The sequence below is a fragment of the Microcebus murinus genome, chromosome X (genome assembly GCF_040939455.1).
Source record: "Microcebus murinus isolate Inina chromosome X, M.murinus_Inina_mat1.0, whole genome shotgun sequence".
NCBI classification, from domain to species: domain Eukaryota; kingdom Metazoa; phylum Chordata; class Mammalia; order Primates; family Cheirogaleidae; genus Microcebus; species Microcebus murinus.
This window is the reverse complement of record NC_134136.1, coordinates 95,362,906-95,382,381: the sequence shown is the minus strand read 5'-3', so window position 1 is coordinate 95,382,381 and position 19,476 is coordinate 95,362,906. Positions and strand designations below refer to the sequence as shown.

At 38.1% G+C, this 19,476-nt stretch overlaps 1 protein-coding gene across 1 annotated transcript; it reads left to right on the top strand.

Annotated features, from left to right (window-relative positions):
- The first annotated feature begins 1,761 nt into the window (after positions 1-1,761).
- EIF1AX (eukaryotic translation initiation factor 1A X-linked) lies at positions 1,762-19,104 on the top strand. The gene is made up of 7 exons (XM_012784640.3): positions 1,762-2,076; positions 7,835-7,918; positions 9,031-9,134; positions 10,305-10,355; positions 12,120-12,201; positions 13,565-13,656; positions 16,398-19,104. The coding sequence occupies exons 1-7, from the start codon at positions 2,061-2,063 to the stop codon at positions 16,401-16,403; spliced, it is 435 nt and encodes a 144-aa protein (XP_012640094.1). The 5' UTR covers positions 1,762-2,060; the 3' UTR covers positions 16,404-19,104.
- Positions 19,105-19,476: the final 372 nt, after the last annotated feature.

Here is a 19,476-nt window from a genome sequence, read left to right as displayed (position 1 = left end):
ACATAATCATTTGGCCTTGAAGCAAAATTTAAATAAATTTCATAAAGACCTCCTTTCATCTTGGTTGTGTAAACTGCAAAATATTGCAAATGGAAAGAGAAACCCTGAACTCTGAGTCCTTTATCATCTTTCAGTTTCCCTCTGAAAAGTTGCATCTACCATTGGGTTTGTCAATCTCAGCTCCGTTGACGTTTACATAATCCTTAGCTTGCTGGGGGAGGGGGCGAAGGTGGGTTGTACTGTGCACTGTAGGATGTATAGCAGCATCCCTGGCATCTGCCCACTAGATGCAAGTATCACTGCCCCCCCCCCAGGTTGTGACAACCCGAAATGTCTCCAGACATTGCCAAATGTTCCCAATAGAGAACCACTGTGTTACATGACTATATTTTATTTCTCTATCATCGAAGTATGTCCATTTCCCTAGAGAGATGATGTTAAAACCCTGATGTTTGCAGAAAGGTGAATTTAATTAAAATAAGTTTACTTTAGAAATAAACCTATTTGCCCAGCATAGACAGCTCTATTGGTTTATTAAGGCTGGCATAACAAAGTACCACAGACTGAGTGGCTTAAACGACATACATTTATTTTCTCACAGTTCTAGAGGCTAGAAGTCTGACATCAAGGTGTCATCAGGGCTGATTTCTTCTGAGGCTTCTCTCCTTGGCTTATAGATGGCCACCTTCTTGTTCACATGGCGTTCTCCCTCTATGCCTATGTCCTAATCTTATAAAGACACCAGTCATACTGGATTAGGACCCACCCTAATGCCCTCATTTCAACTTAATCACCTCTTTAAAGGCCCCATCTCCAAATAGTCACGTTCTGAGGTACCTGGAGTTAGAACTTCAACATGTGAATTTTAGGGTGATACAATTCAGCCCATTAACACTTTTTTTTTTTTTTTGAGACAGAGTCTCACTTTGTTGCCCAGGCTACAGTGAGTGCCATGGCATCAGCCTAGCTCACAGCAACCTCAAACTCCTGGGCTCAAGCGATCCTGCTGCCTCAGCCTCCCGAGTAGCTGGGACTACAGGCATGTGCCACCATGCCCGGCTAATTTTTTCTATATATATTAGTTGGCCAATTAATTTCTTTCTATTTATAGTAGAGACGGGGTCTCACTCTTGCTCAGGCTGGTTTCGAACTCCTGACCTCGAGCAATCCGCCCGCCTCGGCCTCCCAGAGTGCTAGGATTACTGGCGTGAGCCACCGCGCCCGGCCCCTTCCTTTCTTCTTGTGTATATTGAGCACCTACTATGTGCCTGACAAGCTTCTAAGTGTAGGTAAATGGTAAGCAAAAAACGTCTCTGCCTGGTAAAGTTTACAGTGAGGTAGGGACGACAGACATTTAGAAAGTAATAACGAGTGGCATGCAAATATTATACTTTGGAAATGGTTGACAGGAAGGCTCCCAAACTGGCTGGGCGGGTGAAAGGGCCGCGTTAAAACTGAGCCAACAATGAGGTTAATGAGTCAGTAACTTGTCAAACCGGGAGACACGGGTTTGTTACAAAGCAGCAGAGGTCACTGCATAGCCAGCAGCGGGCGCTACCTCAATCCACCCTTTACGACGACACAGGGCCCCGCCCATCCCCTCCCTGACTCCGCCTCCTCCCCCGCCCCCCGTGGGCTCTCCAGCTTGCCGCGAACCCTCCCAGAACGCGTCACCCTCGGCTCTAACAATAGGGGGTGAGGGGGTCGGGAGGTGGAGAGGCGGAGGGGGCGGGGGGGGGGTGTCTGTCGGTCACGCCTGCGCCCTAGAGCTTGGAGGGGCGGGCCCAGCCGGCGGCGGGAGGCGTGGAACAGTGACGCAAGCAGCCGCGACGCCATTTGCTGCTGCCGAACGTGGACGCAGGCACATCTCGGAAGAACTCGGTCGCGGGACTCCTGAACACGCTACGCGGCCTCCAGTACCACCTTAGTCCCGCGCGCTCCCTCGCGTCACCCCTCGGAGGAGTCGCCGCCGCCGCCGCCACCACCACCACCACCACCACCACCACCACCACCGCCTCCCAGAAAGAAATCAGAGACTCCTCGAGGCCGCCGTTTCCGCCATGCCCAAGAATAAAGGTAATGTCGCCCGGACCCCGGGACCACGGCTCTGTTCAGCCGAGTCTCCCCGGACCTGCCTGGGGCCTCCGGGTCGCCCCCGCCGCAGTGACCTTTTCTCCTTCCCGCTCTGCCTGCTTGTGGCTGGCGGCCCACACGCGATTCTGAGCCCGGGAGAGGAGCTGGGAAGTTAACTCCTGTTTCCCAGTTTGGTCACATTGGGGTGGAGCCGACGCCATTTTTGTAGGGCCTCCTGCGGGAGAATGTGGGCTTTTGCTCCTGATTCGCGCCAGACTGACCGCGGCTTGGTGGAGAGGTGGGGAGACCTTCCCTGGGGCGGCCCGGGCTCCGTAGATAGGCCTCTTTGCCCTTTCCCGGGCTTGAGGAGTTAAACTCTGAAAGCAGTGCTGAACTTTAGAAGGGTGATGCCTGCTTTCATGACCACCAGGTACTCCTGTATGGGTTTCTTTATGGACACTTACCCTGTCCTTTGTAAACAGTGGGCAAACCCTTGATGCATTTTTAAGGCTCATCTCTAGAAATTGACCCTTCTCCATCCCTTCTCATGGTTTAGCTTATTTGTTTTTCTAGAAGACTTGTTCCATATTTAGCCAAGTTTTCTACTTTTACTTCAGATCATACCCATATTGTGATGGGAATAAAGTTACCTCCATTCAAATTATCAGACTTGAGGAGAAATTTATGTGGAATTTCCAAAATGAAAAAGGCAATACACTCCTAAAGAAATTCTCCTTTTGACAGATTTACAGTTTCTGTCACTTTTGATGTCCTTATAATTTCTCGAAGAAATTGTGCAAGTAGAAATAAGGAGAACATTGTATTTCCTACAGGAGAGGAGCATATTTCACAGGGCACGAGAATCCTCCTTTGATTATTCATCCTGAGGACCTTCTCCCCTGACCCTGGCCCACTTGTGTTCCCTCTTCTTAACAGCTGGCTCCAGGGATTCTGTCACATTTCCTCTTTGTAGCTGTCACTACTCCCTTTATCCCTCCAGGTACTTGGTCAAAGTTATGTGCTCAATGTGGTGCAGTCCTCTCAGGGCACTCCACCTTGCTACCCTCAGAAATCAAGCTTGCAGGTCCTTTTAGTAGCAAGGATTTTTACACTGGGAAAGATAGAATTATAAAAGCTTTTAAAAGTCTTATAATTCTTTATTCCCTCTGAGTTAGTAACTAGATTACTTCAATAGGTATCTTATTCTCACCTTTATTTCTAGTAATGATATTTTCAGTTCCCTCACTAGGCTGTAAGCTCTAAAGGACAGGAATAGTATCTGTCCTAATCAAATTGGATTGCTACCACTTGACACTTAGTAGATGCTCAATAAATATTTGTTGTATTAAGTCACCTCACTTCTGTTGACTCCACCCTTAGGTGAATAATAGGTTCCCCTTTGGTTTCAAGGGGACAAGACTTCTACACTAAATCACATCTAGTTCACTAGCCTCATGTTTGCCTTAAGAAAGGTCCCCCCCTGGGAATTTCTCCAAAACATTCTGATTGGTTTAAAGAAGGAATTTGAGAAGGAATTTTGATTTAGTTTAGAGGCTACCTTTTCTTTTCTGAAAGAAAGCATGGTAAAAAGTTAGAATGTTTATCTTTAATTGTACACTCAGAACTTGTCTCATTCATTCAAAAGAGAATTTAGGCTGGGCGCTCACGCCTGTAATCCTAGCACTCTGAGAGACCAGGCGGGAGGATCACTCAAGGTCAGGAGTTCGAAACCAGCCTGAGCAAGAGCGAAATCCCGTCTCTACCAAAAATAGAAAGAAATTAATTGGGCAGCTAAAATATATATATAGAAAAATTAGCCGGGCCTGGTGGCGCATGCCTGTAGTCCCAGCTACTCGGGAGGCTGAGGCAGTAGGATTGCTTGAGCCCAGGAGTTTGAGGTTGCTGTGAGCTAAGTTATGCCACGGCACTCTAGCCTGGGCAACAGAGTAAGACTCTGGCTCAAAAAAAAAAAAAGAATTTAAAGAGCATTCCCTTACATCACAATAAAATAGAGAGGGGAAAGATCATGGTATGGCTACTTCTGGTATGTTCACAAGTAATGAATCATTTTTTTTAATAAGTAGCAATTTGGGGCATACAAAAAATACAGATGATATAATGGACCCCTGGGAATGCATTACTCTGAATTTAAGAATTACCACACAGATTGAAGTAAAGCCCTCTGTGTTCTCCTTCCCAATCCCCTTTAGCTCTCTTCCTCTGTTCCTGAAGGTAACCAACCACTGTGCTGAGTTTGGTGTTTATCATTCCTGTACGTGTAAAACAAATTGATTCTCTTAGTTATATGTTATTTTACTTAGAGGAAGAATATTTTTTAAGACTCCTGAATCTTATGAGGTGGGGTTCAAAGAAATAAACTCATGTTTATTTTTCTGGGGTTTTTCTCCCCCATTGAAAAATCCAGAAGCTCTGTGGATGTAGTCTTGTGATGGTTACACAAGTAAGGATAAAAATTTCTGTGAACTATTTTGACTTTTGCTTTGGACTGATTGTTAACAGCTTGTATCCTCTAGAAGTTATTAGAAACCCATCCCCAAATCAGGAAAAAAGACATCATGTGGCTCATGCATGAAGGGCATTTGGAGTTAAGTGTTCTCACTTTGAAGAGGTTACCTATGATTTTAAAATCACCACTCCTTTAGGAATGTACGAACTACTCTTGACTGATTAATTGGAAGCCTTGCCAAACTCAGGTTTATAACTCAGTAAACAGAGCAGGTATAATCCTTGCCCTAATAGAGCTTGCACTCTGTTTTGCAGATCTGGCATGATTAATAGCTTGAAATACTTTTCTCTTCCTAGGAAATTAGTTTCAGTGTGCCCTAAGACATGCCTCAAATACTGAACTGTAAGGACTCTAGGTGGGTCAGTAAATTGTAGAGACCCACCTAACAATAGCACAGAGCAGTCAGAGACTGCCCCAGGAGAGAATAAGTCACTTGATTGAAGAAATTTCATGTCTGTCTTTGCATTGGCCAGGTGCACATTCTTGATTATATTTGGGCTGTGAACTTTTTCCTGCTCCCAAGCTCTTCCCATGAGTCCCTGAGTAACACTACCACTGATGGCCTTTCTCTCACCTTTTAGAAATGGCTGCCAATGTGGTTTATGTTCTGGAATGGGGGCAAGAGGTTATGGAGATATAGCCTAATGTGGTGGCTAGGATTAGGTGTGAATCTGTTTGCACTGATCACTGACTCTGAAATAGTGAGTTACTTCTCCAAGCTTCAGCAAACTCATTGGTAAACTGGGAGTAAATGACTATTATTACCTCATTGGGTTATTGTGACAAGTAAATAAATGCTTGGCATTATTACATAGTAGTTAAGACCATGGTCACTGGGGTCATATAGAAACAAGGGTGTTGATTAAGGACTAGCTTTCTATAATAAAAGAAAGCAAATTGAGTTTTGAATAGAATTTAGCTTGAGGTGACAGGCAGTAGCCCCTTCACTGGAGATGTACTGAGCCATTAGATATAAAAGTTGAATTATTGGCACTGAGATGTAAAATTACTAGCATAGAAGTGATAGGTGAGGAAAAAAAATAAATCTCATTAGTAAGTAGATGCACAGAAGGTGGGAAATTAAAGTATGAAGAACAGGGATGGGAAGGGGGAGAATTATGGATTTTTAGGGATATCTGTGAGATAGAATTCTAGTCTAGAATTCTAGACTCTTGAATGGTAGAAAGAGTATAGAGGTAATTGAATCTTCTTCCTTTTCTTGCATGTATGTAGCCTTTATTACGGGTTGGCTTCTTTCACTTATCAATATGCATTTAAGGTTCCTCCATGTCTTTTCAGTGTTCGATAGTTCTAGGCTAGGCCTGCTTCATTGTACCTATAATAAGAACAGTGACCTTCTTACCAGTTTCCCACTCGGAGGCTCATGTTACACCTCTGCCTTTTATTAAAGGAATTTTTTATTTAAAATTTTTGAGTAGTAAATGTATGCACATGATTCAAATTTTAAAGAGTATAAAAAGTGAAATCTCTTTCCTCAATATGTCCCATTGTCACCTAGTTCTTCTCATAGGCAGTCATTGCTGACTTTTTTGTATATGTCCTTCCAGAGATAATTTGTGTATATATAAACTAATATGAACATACTTCCTTTTTACACCAATGGTAGTTTTATACTCTTCTTCTCTTGCTTTTTTATTTTAAAACTTACATTATGAAGAATTTTTAATATATACAAAAGTAGATTAGTGTAATGAACCTCTGTGTACCCATCTCCTAGCCCTCAATTTATGGTTAATCTTGCACCGTCCTCACCAAATCAGGATCCAGAGTTAGTTTGTGTGTTGCAATTGACTGATAGATCTTTTCAGTCTCTTTAATCTTTAGGTTCCTCTTCTGTCTAGTTTTTAAAATTTTCTTCACAATATATTGAAGAAACCAGATTGTCTTATAGAATTGCTACAGAATTGTAGGATTGGATTTTGCTGATTGGATTCCTTGCTTTTAAATAGACTTTACTATTTAGAGCAGTTTCTGGTTTATAGAAAAATGAGCAGAGAGTTCCCATATACCCTCTTCTCTTTCCTCCTACCCACAGTTTTCCTCATTATTAACAACTTGCATTGGGGTGGTCTATTTGTTACAATTGATGAGCCAACATAGATGCATTATTATTAGCCAAAGTCTATAGTTTGCATTAGGGTTAGCTCTTCATGTTGTACATTGCATAGGTTTTGACACATGTATAGTGATACGTATCCACCATTACAGTATCATACAGAATAGTTTCACTGCCCTGAAGATCCCCTGTGCTCCAAATACTCATTGCCTCCTTCCCAGTTGCTGGCAACCAGTGATTTTTTTTTTTTCCTGTCTCCATAGTTTTACCTTTTCTAGAATGTCATATGTAGTTGGAATCATACTATATATGTAGCCTTCACAGGTTGGCTTCTTTCACTTATCAATATGCATTTTAGGTTCCTCCATGTCTTTTCAGTGTTTAATAGCTCATTTCTTTTTATCACTGAATAGCATTCCATTGTATAGATGTACCAGAGTTTATCCATCCATTTGCCTATTGAAGGATATCTTCAAAGCTCCCAAGTTCAGGCGATTATTAGCACCTTTTTAACTTCGAATGCCTTGCTTAATGTATGCTACAGCTTATAAGATAAAATTCAAATTCTTGGGGTTGCCAGGGTTGCTCCACTCCCTCTGCCACCGCAAAAATCAATGTGTCCTGTTCCAGTAGATACAACTTTGCCTTTCTTACTCCAGTCATTTCCTACTCATACTCCTTTCATGAGGTGTCAACTATGAGAGGAACAGGGCATTTTTATAAAATTTATCAAGACCCAATGTAGTTTAGGTTCTGGAATGTGAACAAAATGCTTTGGAGGTACTCTAATGTGGGGGCTGTGAGCAAAAAGGGGTCATATAGTAGGTGTGAATCTGGTCACCCTGATTGAATGACTCTAATTTTAAGTGAGTTACTTCTCTGAGCTTCAGTGAACTCATTGGTAAACTGTGAGTAGATGACCGTTGTTACCTCATGGGGTGATTGTGACAAGCAAATGGGTGGCACTATCGCATGGCCACTGGGGTTGTATATATCAGAAAAATCCCAAAAGGGACTTCCAAGAAGGGTAGGGGGATAATAATAATCTGTTAAAGTTGTGATCAGAGATTGCAAGTTTAATATGAGTAATTTAGCTTCTTTTCATACTGTTTGGCAGATGATTAATGTCGTTTCTTTTCTGTTTTTAAAACCATTAGGTAAAGGAGGTAAAAATAGACGAAGAGGTAAGAATGAAAATGAATCTGAGAAAAGAGAGCTGGTATTCAAAGAAGATGGACAAGGTAAGTGTTTTCATAAGTTAGGCTTTTGTTAGTAACAACTTTTTAAAATATGGGATTTCAGGCTTAAATTCAAAAAGGATCCTATTCATAATCCTGAGCAGTAAATCTGATGACACTTTTACTCTTCTCCATTTCTCATCCCCCATACTTCTCCAGAGCCTTTCATTTGGTAATCGTTTCCTGGTCTACTCAGTACACCTTTCTCTAAACATACAGATATCCCTGTTTTGTATGAGCACTCATAACTAAGAATGAGTTATTGTACAATTCAAAGGGATTTAAGCCTCAGAAGCTATGGTTGATAATTCTGTGACTTGGTGGACCATTTTTGATAATAAATGGTGCTGCACACTGTGTTCAGTAGACCACGGATGTTTGAAGGATGTATCCAAGGCTGACATAGGCCTCTTCATTCTCATTGCCATTAGCATATGATTTCATAAACTGGAATAACATGAAACTGAACAATTGATCGGTTATTAGACTGATAAAGATTTTAAGAGCCAGATAATACTAGAAAAATAAATTCTGACGACTGGATCACTTGCTTTTTCTCCCCCTAGTTTTATTTTGAATAATTTCAAACATATGGAAAAGTTGCAATATTAGTACAATGAATTCCATTAAACCCTTTGTCTGTATAGACACACACAGAGAAACAGATTTGTTGGGGGGGCTTGGGGACCATTTGAAATTTAATTAAAGACATCATGCTACTTTCCCCTTACTACTTTATCATGTATCTCCTGCAAGCAGGTATGTTTTCTTACATAACTATAATAGAATTACTATACTCTGGTAATTTAATATGAATGTTATATGGTATATAGTTCATATTCAGATTTCCCCAGTTGTCCCAATAATTTTGAGCACTTTTGTTTTTGAGATGGTCTCGCTCTGTTGCCCAGGCTAGAGTACAGTGGCCATTAGAGTGCTCTGCCATTAACTAGTTTGGTGCTTATCACCCCCTTGTATTTATTTATACTTTTACTGCATATGTTTACTCCAAACCACTACAACTGTATGTTTTTGCTTCTCAGTTTTGTGTAGACTTTAAGTTACTTATATTAAAAGTTGAACCTTTTCATACCCTTTTCTTTTTTCCTCCCTAGAGTACGCTCAGGTTATCAAAATGTTAGGAAATGGAAGGTTAGAGGCGATGTGTTTTGATGGTGTAAAGAGGTTATGTCACATCAGAGGGAAATTGAGAAAAAAGGTAGGTATGGAGATTTATTTTATTTTAATATAAACTTGATTAAGATGGGAAAATGCCTCTACATTTTTTTATTGGCCAAGGACTTCATTTTTAGAAATTCCCAAAAGATTTACCTGGATAAACAGTGATTTACCTATAAGTCAAATAGCAAAGATTCTTAATGGTAATTTTATACAGATTGTATTGTTTAAGGAATCGTTTGTATCACCTATGTTGTATTCCTATGCAAAATACTTAACCTGAATCTGAATCCTGAGGAAACAATCAACAAATCCAGGTTGAAAGACATTCTGCAAAACAAATGGCCTGGTTCTTAATAAGATGTTAATGTCATGAAAGTAAAAAAACTATTCTAGTTTCAAGGACTCCTTATTTGGATTCTGGTTTAGGGGTTGGGGGGATAACTGTAAAGGGTGTATTATGAAAATCTGAATATGAATTCTGTTAAATAAGCATTGTATTCATTTGCATTTTCTGAATATAATCATGAATGGACTGCCTTGAAAAATAATGATTAATTCACTATTACAGTAGGTGTTCAGGCAAATTTATTAATCAAGGTGGTTAAAGTCTCAACTCTCATTTGTGGGTTTTTGTTTGTTTGTTTGTTTGTTTTGATATATTAATCCTTCGGTTCCCAAACTAAAGAGGTTTGGGGAGCTGTAAACATGTGCGTGAGTGGAAAGGTGGGAAGAAAGGGAAAGAGATAAAACAACATAATTTTCTATTCTCATGTTTTAAAAATATATATATATATATATATATATATATGTATATGAGACAGGATCTTACTCTGTTGCCCAGGCTAGAGTGCAGTGGCATGATCATAGCTCACAGCAGCCTCGAATTCCTGGGCTTGAGTGATCCTCCTGCCTCAGCCTCCCAAGTAGCTAGGACTACAGGTGCATGCCCACCACACCTGGGTCATTTTTTTTTATGGGGGGGGTGGTCTTGCTATGTTGCCAGGGCTAGTCTTGAACTCCTGGCCTTCAGCGATCCTCCAGCCTCAGCCTCCCTAAACTCTGGGATTACAGGCCTTCTCATATGATAATAGATAACTAGCCACTTGGAGTGGTTCACAAATCTCTTAATTTCTAAACTGTTAATCTGGAATTTCTTGATTTTTCATTTTTATTTTAAATATAACATATGGAAACTTCTCTTTTATAGGTTTGGATAAATACTTCAGACATAATATTGGTTGGTCTCCGAGACTACCAGGTAAAAATTACATTTAAATATTTTATTCTTTACCGGCTCTACTTTGATGAGCCATTCCTTAAGAGCCAGTTGTGTCTGTCTTAGCCATTGTGCTAATACCCCAGGGATTATGGTTCCCAGATGCCAGTTTGTGGAGTCAACATACAAACTTTTCATGAAGCTAAATGGTCTCTTTATTTTATAGGTCTTTAAATCAGAACCTGGGAGCCATTATTCTAGGGGATACAGCTGAGTGAGTCAAGCTCCCATCCTACAAAAAGCTTATATAGCCTGGTAGTAGAGAAAATAAGAGAGGCACACAAGTAATTACAAATGCATGCCACAACAAAAGTATGTGTGATAAATTTAAATGAGCACTTGTGAAAAAAATGTTAGTTACCCTTCATAGTCTTAACCTTGATTATGTGCTCATTGTGGATTTGTGAAATCCATTTGCTTTCCACCTATTGGAACTCATTCCTATGCGACATTATCAATATTTTTATAGCCTGGATTATATACTTTGATTTTTCAAAAGTATTTCAGAATAAAGAATTAAAATCTTCAATCTAAATCATTGGTTCTCAATTGTGGGCAGTTTTGCCTTCCAGGGGACATTGGCAATGACTAGAGACATTTCTGGTTGCCACAACTTGGGGAGTGGTGTAGTGCTGCTCTCCTGTATCACGTAGAGGCCATCCTACAATGCATAGGATATCATCTAACAAATAATTATCTAGTTCAGAATCATCAATAGTGCCCAAGGTTGAGAAAGCCTTTTTTAAATTCATACCATTTTAATGTCCATTTTCTTTAGATCTTAACAGTAACTCCAGAAGAAGGAAGAATAATTTCCTTTTTGACAGATAAGGACACCAGTCTGAAAGCAGTAACTTCCTGGTTGTAAAGTGACCAGCTCTTACCATTCGGAATCTCTTGTGATTCTCCTATGCTCCTGTCGCTTACAGGGTAGTCCAGGAATCAGCAGCAGCATTGTCTTCTGAGAGCATGTTATTACAGAAAGGCAGATTCTTGGACTCCACCCCAGGCCTCCTCAATCAGAACATGCATTTTAACAAGATCCCATAAGCATCTATACACTTTATGTTTTAAGAAGTACTGGTCTTAATCACACTGCCCTTGAAGTTGAAGCAATCAATTTTCTCTCAGATTCTTTTCAAATGGGGAAATATAAACATTCTAAGTCATTATTTCCTAGTGGGACATTTGCATCAGAGTACCCAAAGAACTTCTAAAAATACAGATTCTTGGGCTTCACTTCATATCTACTAATCTATCTTCAGCAGATGTAAAAATTGCACAGGATATTCTGATTGATACGTACCCTGAGAAACACATATATCAAAAGGTGTATTGATTTCCATAGGTCATTATACCTGTCCCAGTTTTTGAATCGCATGTCTGATCACCCTGCAAATTATGGTCCCAGGGAACTTTTGTATTTCAAAAGACTTCTCTGTTCAAAGGGTAATAGTAAATAATCTATCTAAAAGATGGGGTCTGCATAGTTCTCTTATTAAAGGCAGATCTGTAAATATGTTTCCTAAGCTTGTTAATCATTATTCAGTCATGCATGTATACTTCTTACTGGGTTAAACCCAAGGTTGTTTTTCAGGAGGTAGGAGAAAACTTTAAAATTTAAAAAAAGAAGAGTTTCTAGCAAAACAGTGAGGGTGGACTTTTTTATTCAGTTTGAAAATAATTTGTGAAATAACTGAATATTTTGGCATAATTAGTTTTAAAACTTACTTGTCTCTATTTAAGGATAACAAAGCCGATGTAATTTTAAAATACAACGCAGACGAAGCTAGAAGTCTGAAGGCCTACGGCGAACTTCCAGAGCATGGTAATGTTCTATTAACTTCTGTTACATGGTATTTAGGTTATTTGTTGGTGTTGAGGTGAAGGGATGTTGGCAGAATTTTGTGGATTTTGCACATTTGCCTTTGTGCTTACACAATTAGTTTTCAGTATGCCTGACTATACTTAGTTATACTAGATACTGTAAGAAAGAAGTTGCTGGAGTTCTGTTCCTAATAAATATACTTTTGATGAGGAGTTATAAGCCCTGGACTTCTACATAATGCCAAAGAGGCAATTTTGTTATATTTATTTTAAAATGCCTTGCTCAAGAGACTGGCAAATGTTTGCCTGCATTAAACACAAAGCAATGACAATAATTAGGTGCCGCTGATTTTTATTAAAAAGTTCGTTTTCAGTCCATCTTATCTTTGTATCATAGTAAACAAACATTCTTTATTTCCCCCCTCCAAATATAACACTAATGCATTCTTAATGCAGAAAACCTAAAACAAAAATAAGTCCCTCATAATGTCATCAAAGGGGAAACACACTTTGCATACTATTTTGTAAGCCTACATTTTTCATTTTTGGCTCTTTTCTCTGTTGTATTTTATTATGCATAACAACCTAATTTTACTTAAGCATTTCTAATTTAGGAAATGCTAATATATCTAGGGATGAGTAGAATTAACACTTCCTGGTTCACTTTTATTGCTTTGGGGTAAGCATGATTTGACCAAATCTTTCTGATTGATGAATCTATCTCATGGTGAACCATGATTATTATCTCAAGGAAATAAGTTGTTAGCATGTGCTTAACCCTTTGCACTCGGATGTCAAGTGTGACTTGACACGGTTAGCAAAAATTATACAGATTAAAATTACTCTTTGAATGTACCAATAATTTGAAATATAAAAAAATCCAAATAAGTTTGTATGAAAAGAAATTCCAGTTTTTTATTCTACTGCCGTGCTTTGTAAAATCTGGTATTTAAAAAAATAAATCCTGAGTAGAATAAAGAATCGAGAAAAAAGCAAGCAAGTGCAAAGGAAGCATACCTGGAAGTTAAAATAGCTTCAGAATTAGTGTAATTAGAGCCTGCCTTACTAAAAATACCTTTGTGAACAAAAGAAAATTATAACACAGATACTCTCCTTCTTGACATAGCAGTGACCTTGCTGGGAATTTTGTTGTATTAAATGTTCTGTATAGTAGTAGTAAGTTTGTTATATAGAAGTTAGGAAGACTTTTGTTATAATGAAACTTAAATTACAAGGTTGACTTGTGAAAGTCTCCTTTTATAGTTCAGCATTTGATATTAGACCTACTTCTTTTAGTGGGTAGTTACTCGTTTTAATAACATTTTGGTTTTATTATATGAGTATATTTGTTATTGTGTCTTTAGCTAAAATCAATGAAACCGATACATTTGGTCCTGGAGATGATGATGAAATTCAGTTTGATGACATAGGAGATGATGATGAAGACATTGATGACGTAAGTAGACGCACTTTGCATTTTCTGGTTATTCCATTACTGTCCACAGAGAAATAATCTCTTTCCCCCTAACTTCCTTTAATTTTAAGAATGTGGGACACTTAAATGAGGGTATATTTGGTATATTTTGAGACTAAATTATACTCAGTATTATTTAGAAGACAACTAGTCTAACAGTTTATACTTTGAGAATTCTTCAATATTGCTGAAAAGATCAGTGTTTGCTTTGGCAGTATGAACACTAGGCACTCTAATCTTAAAACTTGTTTAAAAGTGTCTAAAGAGGTAGCTATTAGTATGTTTAAAGAAAAATCTTGTTTGAACCAGCATTAGAATTACAATATATACTGAAAGCCTAGTTAAGATGGAGGCCTGTTGCCAATTACATTATTTTATCTGTTTGGTATGTGCCATTGGCACTCTTGGTTTGGAGTTGATATGTTTATTTTGAGGAAAATGTATTGTTTTTCCTGATAATAAAGCAATAATGCCCATACAAATGCTTCAGTGCACTTCTGTTACTATTTTTGAAAGAAATTCAAACTTAATCTTTTGGTAATGTAAATGTGTTTAGTAGAATTACAGGTAATTTTATAGGGGTGGTATCATAAGTTACTTTTTTTTTTTTTTTTTTTTTTTTTTTTTTGAGACAGAGTCTCACTTTTGTTTCCTGGGCTAGAGTGCCATGGCGTCAGGTTAGCTCACAGCAACCTCAAACTTCTGGGCTCAAGGAGTCCTCCTACCTCAGCCTTCCAAGTAGCTGGGACTACAGGCATACACCACCATGCCCAGCTAATTTTATTTATATATATATATATGTGTGTGTGTGTATGTTTAGTTGGCCAATTAATTTTTTTTCTATTTATAGTAGAGACACGGGGGCTTGCTCTTGCTCAGGCTGGTTTTGAACTCCTGACCTTGAGCAATCCACCCGCCTCGGCCTCCCAGAATGCTAGGATTACAGGCATGAGCCACCGTGCCTGGCCCATAAGTTACTCTTAAATCTGGTTTGGGTTGTTCTTTTCAACTCCCTTTACATAAAATGTAGTTCAGAGACCACCTTTCTATATAAATCCAAAATAATAATAAGCCGGGCATGGTATCATGTGCCTGTAGTCCTTCCTAGCTGTTCTGGAGGCTGAGGCAGAAATTCAAGGCTGTAGTGCATGATGATCGCACCTGTGAATAGCCACTGCACTTCAGCCTGGCCAACATAGCAAGATGCTGTCTCTAAAAAAAGGTAATAATGTTTAACTTCATTCAAAGATGGAATTTCAGAATACTTAAGAACAGTTGTTCCTGACCCAAGATTGTGCAATAGAATCACTAGAGATTTTCAAAAGTATGGGGGCCAGTTTTGGAAAAATCTGATTTAGGCATCATAACCTATGCTTACCACAGAGATTCTTCAATTAACATTTTTCTGTACTTGATTTATCGCATATCCATCCATCCCTCTACTCATCCTTCAGTCCATTTTATATTTTCATGCATCTCCAAACCATTTAAAATGCACCATAAATTAAATAAAATTTATGTACATACATACAATGTGTGTGTGCATTTGAGTTTTATTATTTTCTTAATGTACCTCTCTGTGGAGACCCTGAGCCAAGAGAATTCTTGTAACTAAACTGCTACTAAAATACTTTGACCATAGAATTAATTCTATTCTATGGTAAGAACCTGACACCTGACTTGGGGAATTAAGAGCCCATCCAAACATTTTGGTAGCTGAGCTGGCGTAGAAGCCCTCTTTAGAAAATTAAGGAACTTAACCAAAGAACATGCATGAATATGAAGCCACATACACCAAAATGATAGGTTGAGGATTTATAGTTAAGATTTCTCAGAAAAAAAGTTCTGAATCTGTGCCAATGCTTCCTCAGAACTGGACCCAGCTGGCCAGCTGGAAAAAAGAGAAGGTAAAGACAGTGGTCATTAAAGGAATTTGAGTTCTCTCTTGAACATTTTTTTTTTTTTTTTTTTTTTTTTGAGACAGAGTCTCACTTTGTTGCCCAGGCTAGAGTGAGTGCCATGGCGTCAGCCTAGCTCACAGCAACCTCAAACTCATGAGCTCAAGGAGTTCCTGCTGCCTCAGCCTCCCGAGTAGCTGGGACTACAGGCATGCACCACCATGCCCAGCTAATTTTTTCTATATATATTAGTTGGCCAATTAATTTTTTTTCTATTTATAGTAGAAACGGGGTCTTGCTCTTGCTCAGGCTGGTTTTGAACTCCTGACCTTGAGCAGTCTGCCCGCCTTGGCCTCCCAGAGTGTTAGGATTACAGGCGTGAGCCACCGCGCCCGGCCTTGAACATTTCTTAAGGGTTTGGTCTCTATCACCTGAGAACTCTACTTTTCCAAGACATTTCTCCATATGGTTTATAGGTGTTCTAGCCATCACTCCTATAACAAGATTGACTCAGAGGAGGAGTAGGTCATTATCACACTTATCCTGTTCTTAAAGAGATCATGCTCCTCCATGTCTGCTCCTACCCACAAAACGTGAAATCTCTTGTCACTAGCACAAAAAGAAGAAAGGATACACTAATATTACAGGAGAGATTTACTAATAGCAGGCTGGGATTGAGAAAAACCTGGTATGTGGAATTTGGTCTTCAAATTGGATTTATTTCCCAGATAGCCTAAGGAGGTGAAAGTCTCCCTTATATGTAGTAGGCTGTTGGAATATAAGAATTCTTTTTTCCTTTGGCCTGATGTTCTTTTTACCTTCCAGATCTAAATCGAACTCAACATTTTACATTCCAATTTTTCCGAAGATCGTCCTACAGTTTGGATTTCGGCCAAGACCCTTAAAGAAGATTAAAATTTCATTAGCATGAATGCAATTTGTTAAAGCAGACTGATTTGTTTCTAAGATATTTGTGTTCTTTAAAAACTGATAATGCCGAATTATGTTGAAATGTTAAGCCCACTTTGTTCTTTTGATGTAATGGAGCTTATGGGTAGAAGACCACAGCACCTATTTTAAAAAAGAAAAAAAAAATGCATTGCTGCCTTTCCTACTTTGACCACTTCCAGTAAGTAAATGGATGTTTTGAATAAACCATTTGCCTTGTACTCATTATGAATTATGATTAAGCCCTAGTTTTGACTAGCCTGTTGACTGTACAGAATCTATGTGTATATTCCAGTTACCTAGATGTTCCTTTGAGATTTTGATAAAATTCGAAGGAGGCAAAAATCTGCATTTGAAGTCAAAAGTGATAAGTCTGTTTTACATATTTAAGTAGCATGTGGCTATTTTTATACTAATTTTGATATCATGTACATTTTTTTCATGATCTCATTTTGCCACCATAAACTTATCCAAAAAAGCATTTCTAAAATGTACTTTTTAAAACCTGGGTTTTAATAGCAATTTTGAATTTGTAAGCTTGGGAGTTACAGAAATTGAACACTAGGTGGCACCCAGTTATCATAACATTGGAAATACTGATACAATTCTTGACCTTTTTTTCTGTGCAGAAAAAATTTCCCAAACATGAAAAGATTGTTATGATCATATGCATGTATGTAGAATATTTTTACAGAACAGAAAAATTATGTTAAAAGTGTTATTTTATTTTCAGACGTCAAATACATGTAAGCTACAATTTTGAGTGCATTTTGAACTCTTAAAATATATATGAATGAAAATTTAATTTCATAACAACTTGTACAAATCAAGCTGTTTTCAACATATCCCTAAGCTGGGGAAAGGAGGGAATAACAGCTTAATGAAAAGATGGTCTCCAATTTCTGAATGGAAGAACTATAGCTGAGAAATATAATAAAATGTCATGCTGCAGAGTATATTATACCCTTACTTTGTGTTAAGCATGTATTTTATTATGTGGAGAGGTTTTTTTTTTCCCCTTGTGTTGGGAACTAAATTTACCCTTATTTTGTTTTTAGTTATTCACTCTAATGAAATTAGGGCTGAACTAGTTTAACCTCACTAGCCACATTGAAATCACATGCAACTTGAAAATATGATAGCCATCATATAGCTTGTGACACTTTTTTTCTGTTGGTCTCCAGAGAACTTTTTGGTGATGAAAAGTAATACATGGGGTAACCTTCACATGGCTTCCAAGGAGAGAAAAAAAGCAAATCTTCCCTAATCTGCTCTCACTATAAGTTCCTTCCCTAAGTATGCTAACTCTGGATTGAAAACCTGAGGTACTATAAAACATTAAGTTGAAGAATAGAAATTAAGAGTGCATAATTATGGTGGTGGTTTCTTACTCTCTGGCATCCCTGAATACTTATCTTGGTGGAATGCATCTGAGACCAAAGGCCGGTTTTTAATACTCCTAAGAAACCAGCCTTGAAGAATTGACTTAATGATTGTCTTCATCAGTAATCTAAACCTCCTGAGATATTTAGGCTTCTGTACATAAAGTGTTTTGATAAATTTACAGTATAGATGGATCCTTCTATGATATTTTACTGAGAATGTTTGAGCTTGCCATATGTGATATAGTTCCTGATAGGGATAGTGCAACTCAAATATTTTTCTGCTTACCTCCTCTAACAAATATGGTTAGTCTGAAAAGTTTTTAAAAATTACCACTATGACCCCAATTCAGGCATTTGCTGGTAGTCAAGGTTTTTTCCTTGCCTAGATAGTAACAGCCTGATCTAGTGCTGTTCTTTCTGGAAAAATCTCAAATCATAATGATTATAGCGTAAAGTTGTAGCTCATATACAACACTACTTGGAGGAATTGTTTCACTAATTTGTATTTAATGTGGAAACTGTGTAGTTTCATTGATTATATTTCAAATAAGGAATGGAAGTGGTCTTGAAGAAGGTATTTTTGATTTTTAAATTTTTTGTTGTTTTCTTGGTTATACACTTTGGTTCCTATAATACGATGCTATGAGCTATGCCCAGAAACAAAATAAAATGTTTGAAATCCAAGAATAATGGTTCTTACTGTTAAGAGAGTGTAATAGTTATTACTAGTGAATTTGATGGGGTTGCATTTTTCATGCAGTGTTTGTTCCACTTCCAGTTAGAGTATAAATATGTTGTATTATTAAGGTGTCTAAAAAACCAAGCATTTGTGTAAAAAATTTGCCAAGATTTGTTTGACTGTTATTTTTTAAACACCCAGCCTCTAAAGAGACTACGTCTTCAGGAGCCTGTAAACTATGCATGATGGAAATTCTTGTATTTCATTGAGGAATGGCCATTGGTTTACTTACCACATCTATGGAATCGTGGCTGTAAATAGTTGCTTACAAAACTTACAAAAGTTGTGAATTGTAATTTAACTTAATTTCATCTACCCTACGTAAATATTAAGTTATGATGTTCAATAACATCTTTAGTAGGTACAAACTGCTGTCAAACTGTGCAAATAGTACAAACTGTGTCTGCTTCAGAGTAACTCTGAGTAATAAAATAGGTAAAAGCATGCTTTGAAATACCTAGCTAGATTTGTACTTTATTTGTATTGTGTACAGATTTAACAACAGCCAGTGTTTACTGTGTGTGGCTTGACAGTTTAAGTAGCAGATTGAAAGTGAGGTTTCTTTATGTTACCTGACTGTCATAAAGATGAAAAGGATTTGTATTGGTATGAAGTGTTTAACCTGCTTAGTAAGGGTAAGTTTCATTTATACTATTTGCACTCTTGTGTACCTTTGCACACTGCTTTTTGTTTTTGGTTTACCTTAAACCACCATTTTTTTCAATCCTTGCTTATTTTCCTCCTATTCAGAAAAGAACAAAATCTGAATTAAGTCTTACAAGTGTGAAAAGACACTAGATTCTCAGGTATAGAATGAACTGAGCAATTTGGA

What these genes read in the sequence shown, in the direction of transcription:
- EIF1AX (XM_012784640.3), top strand. An exon ending in TTGGTCTCCGAGACTACCAG is followed by an intron (nt 10,356 to 12,119) that starts GTAAAAATTACA and finishes TCTCTATTTAAG; the next exon opens with GATAACAAAGCCGATGTAAT. An exon ending in CGGCGAACTTCCAGAGCATG is followed by an intron (nt 12,202 to 13,564) that starts GTAATGTTCTAT and finishes TTGTGTCTTTAG; the next exon opens with CTAAAATCAATGAAACCGAT.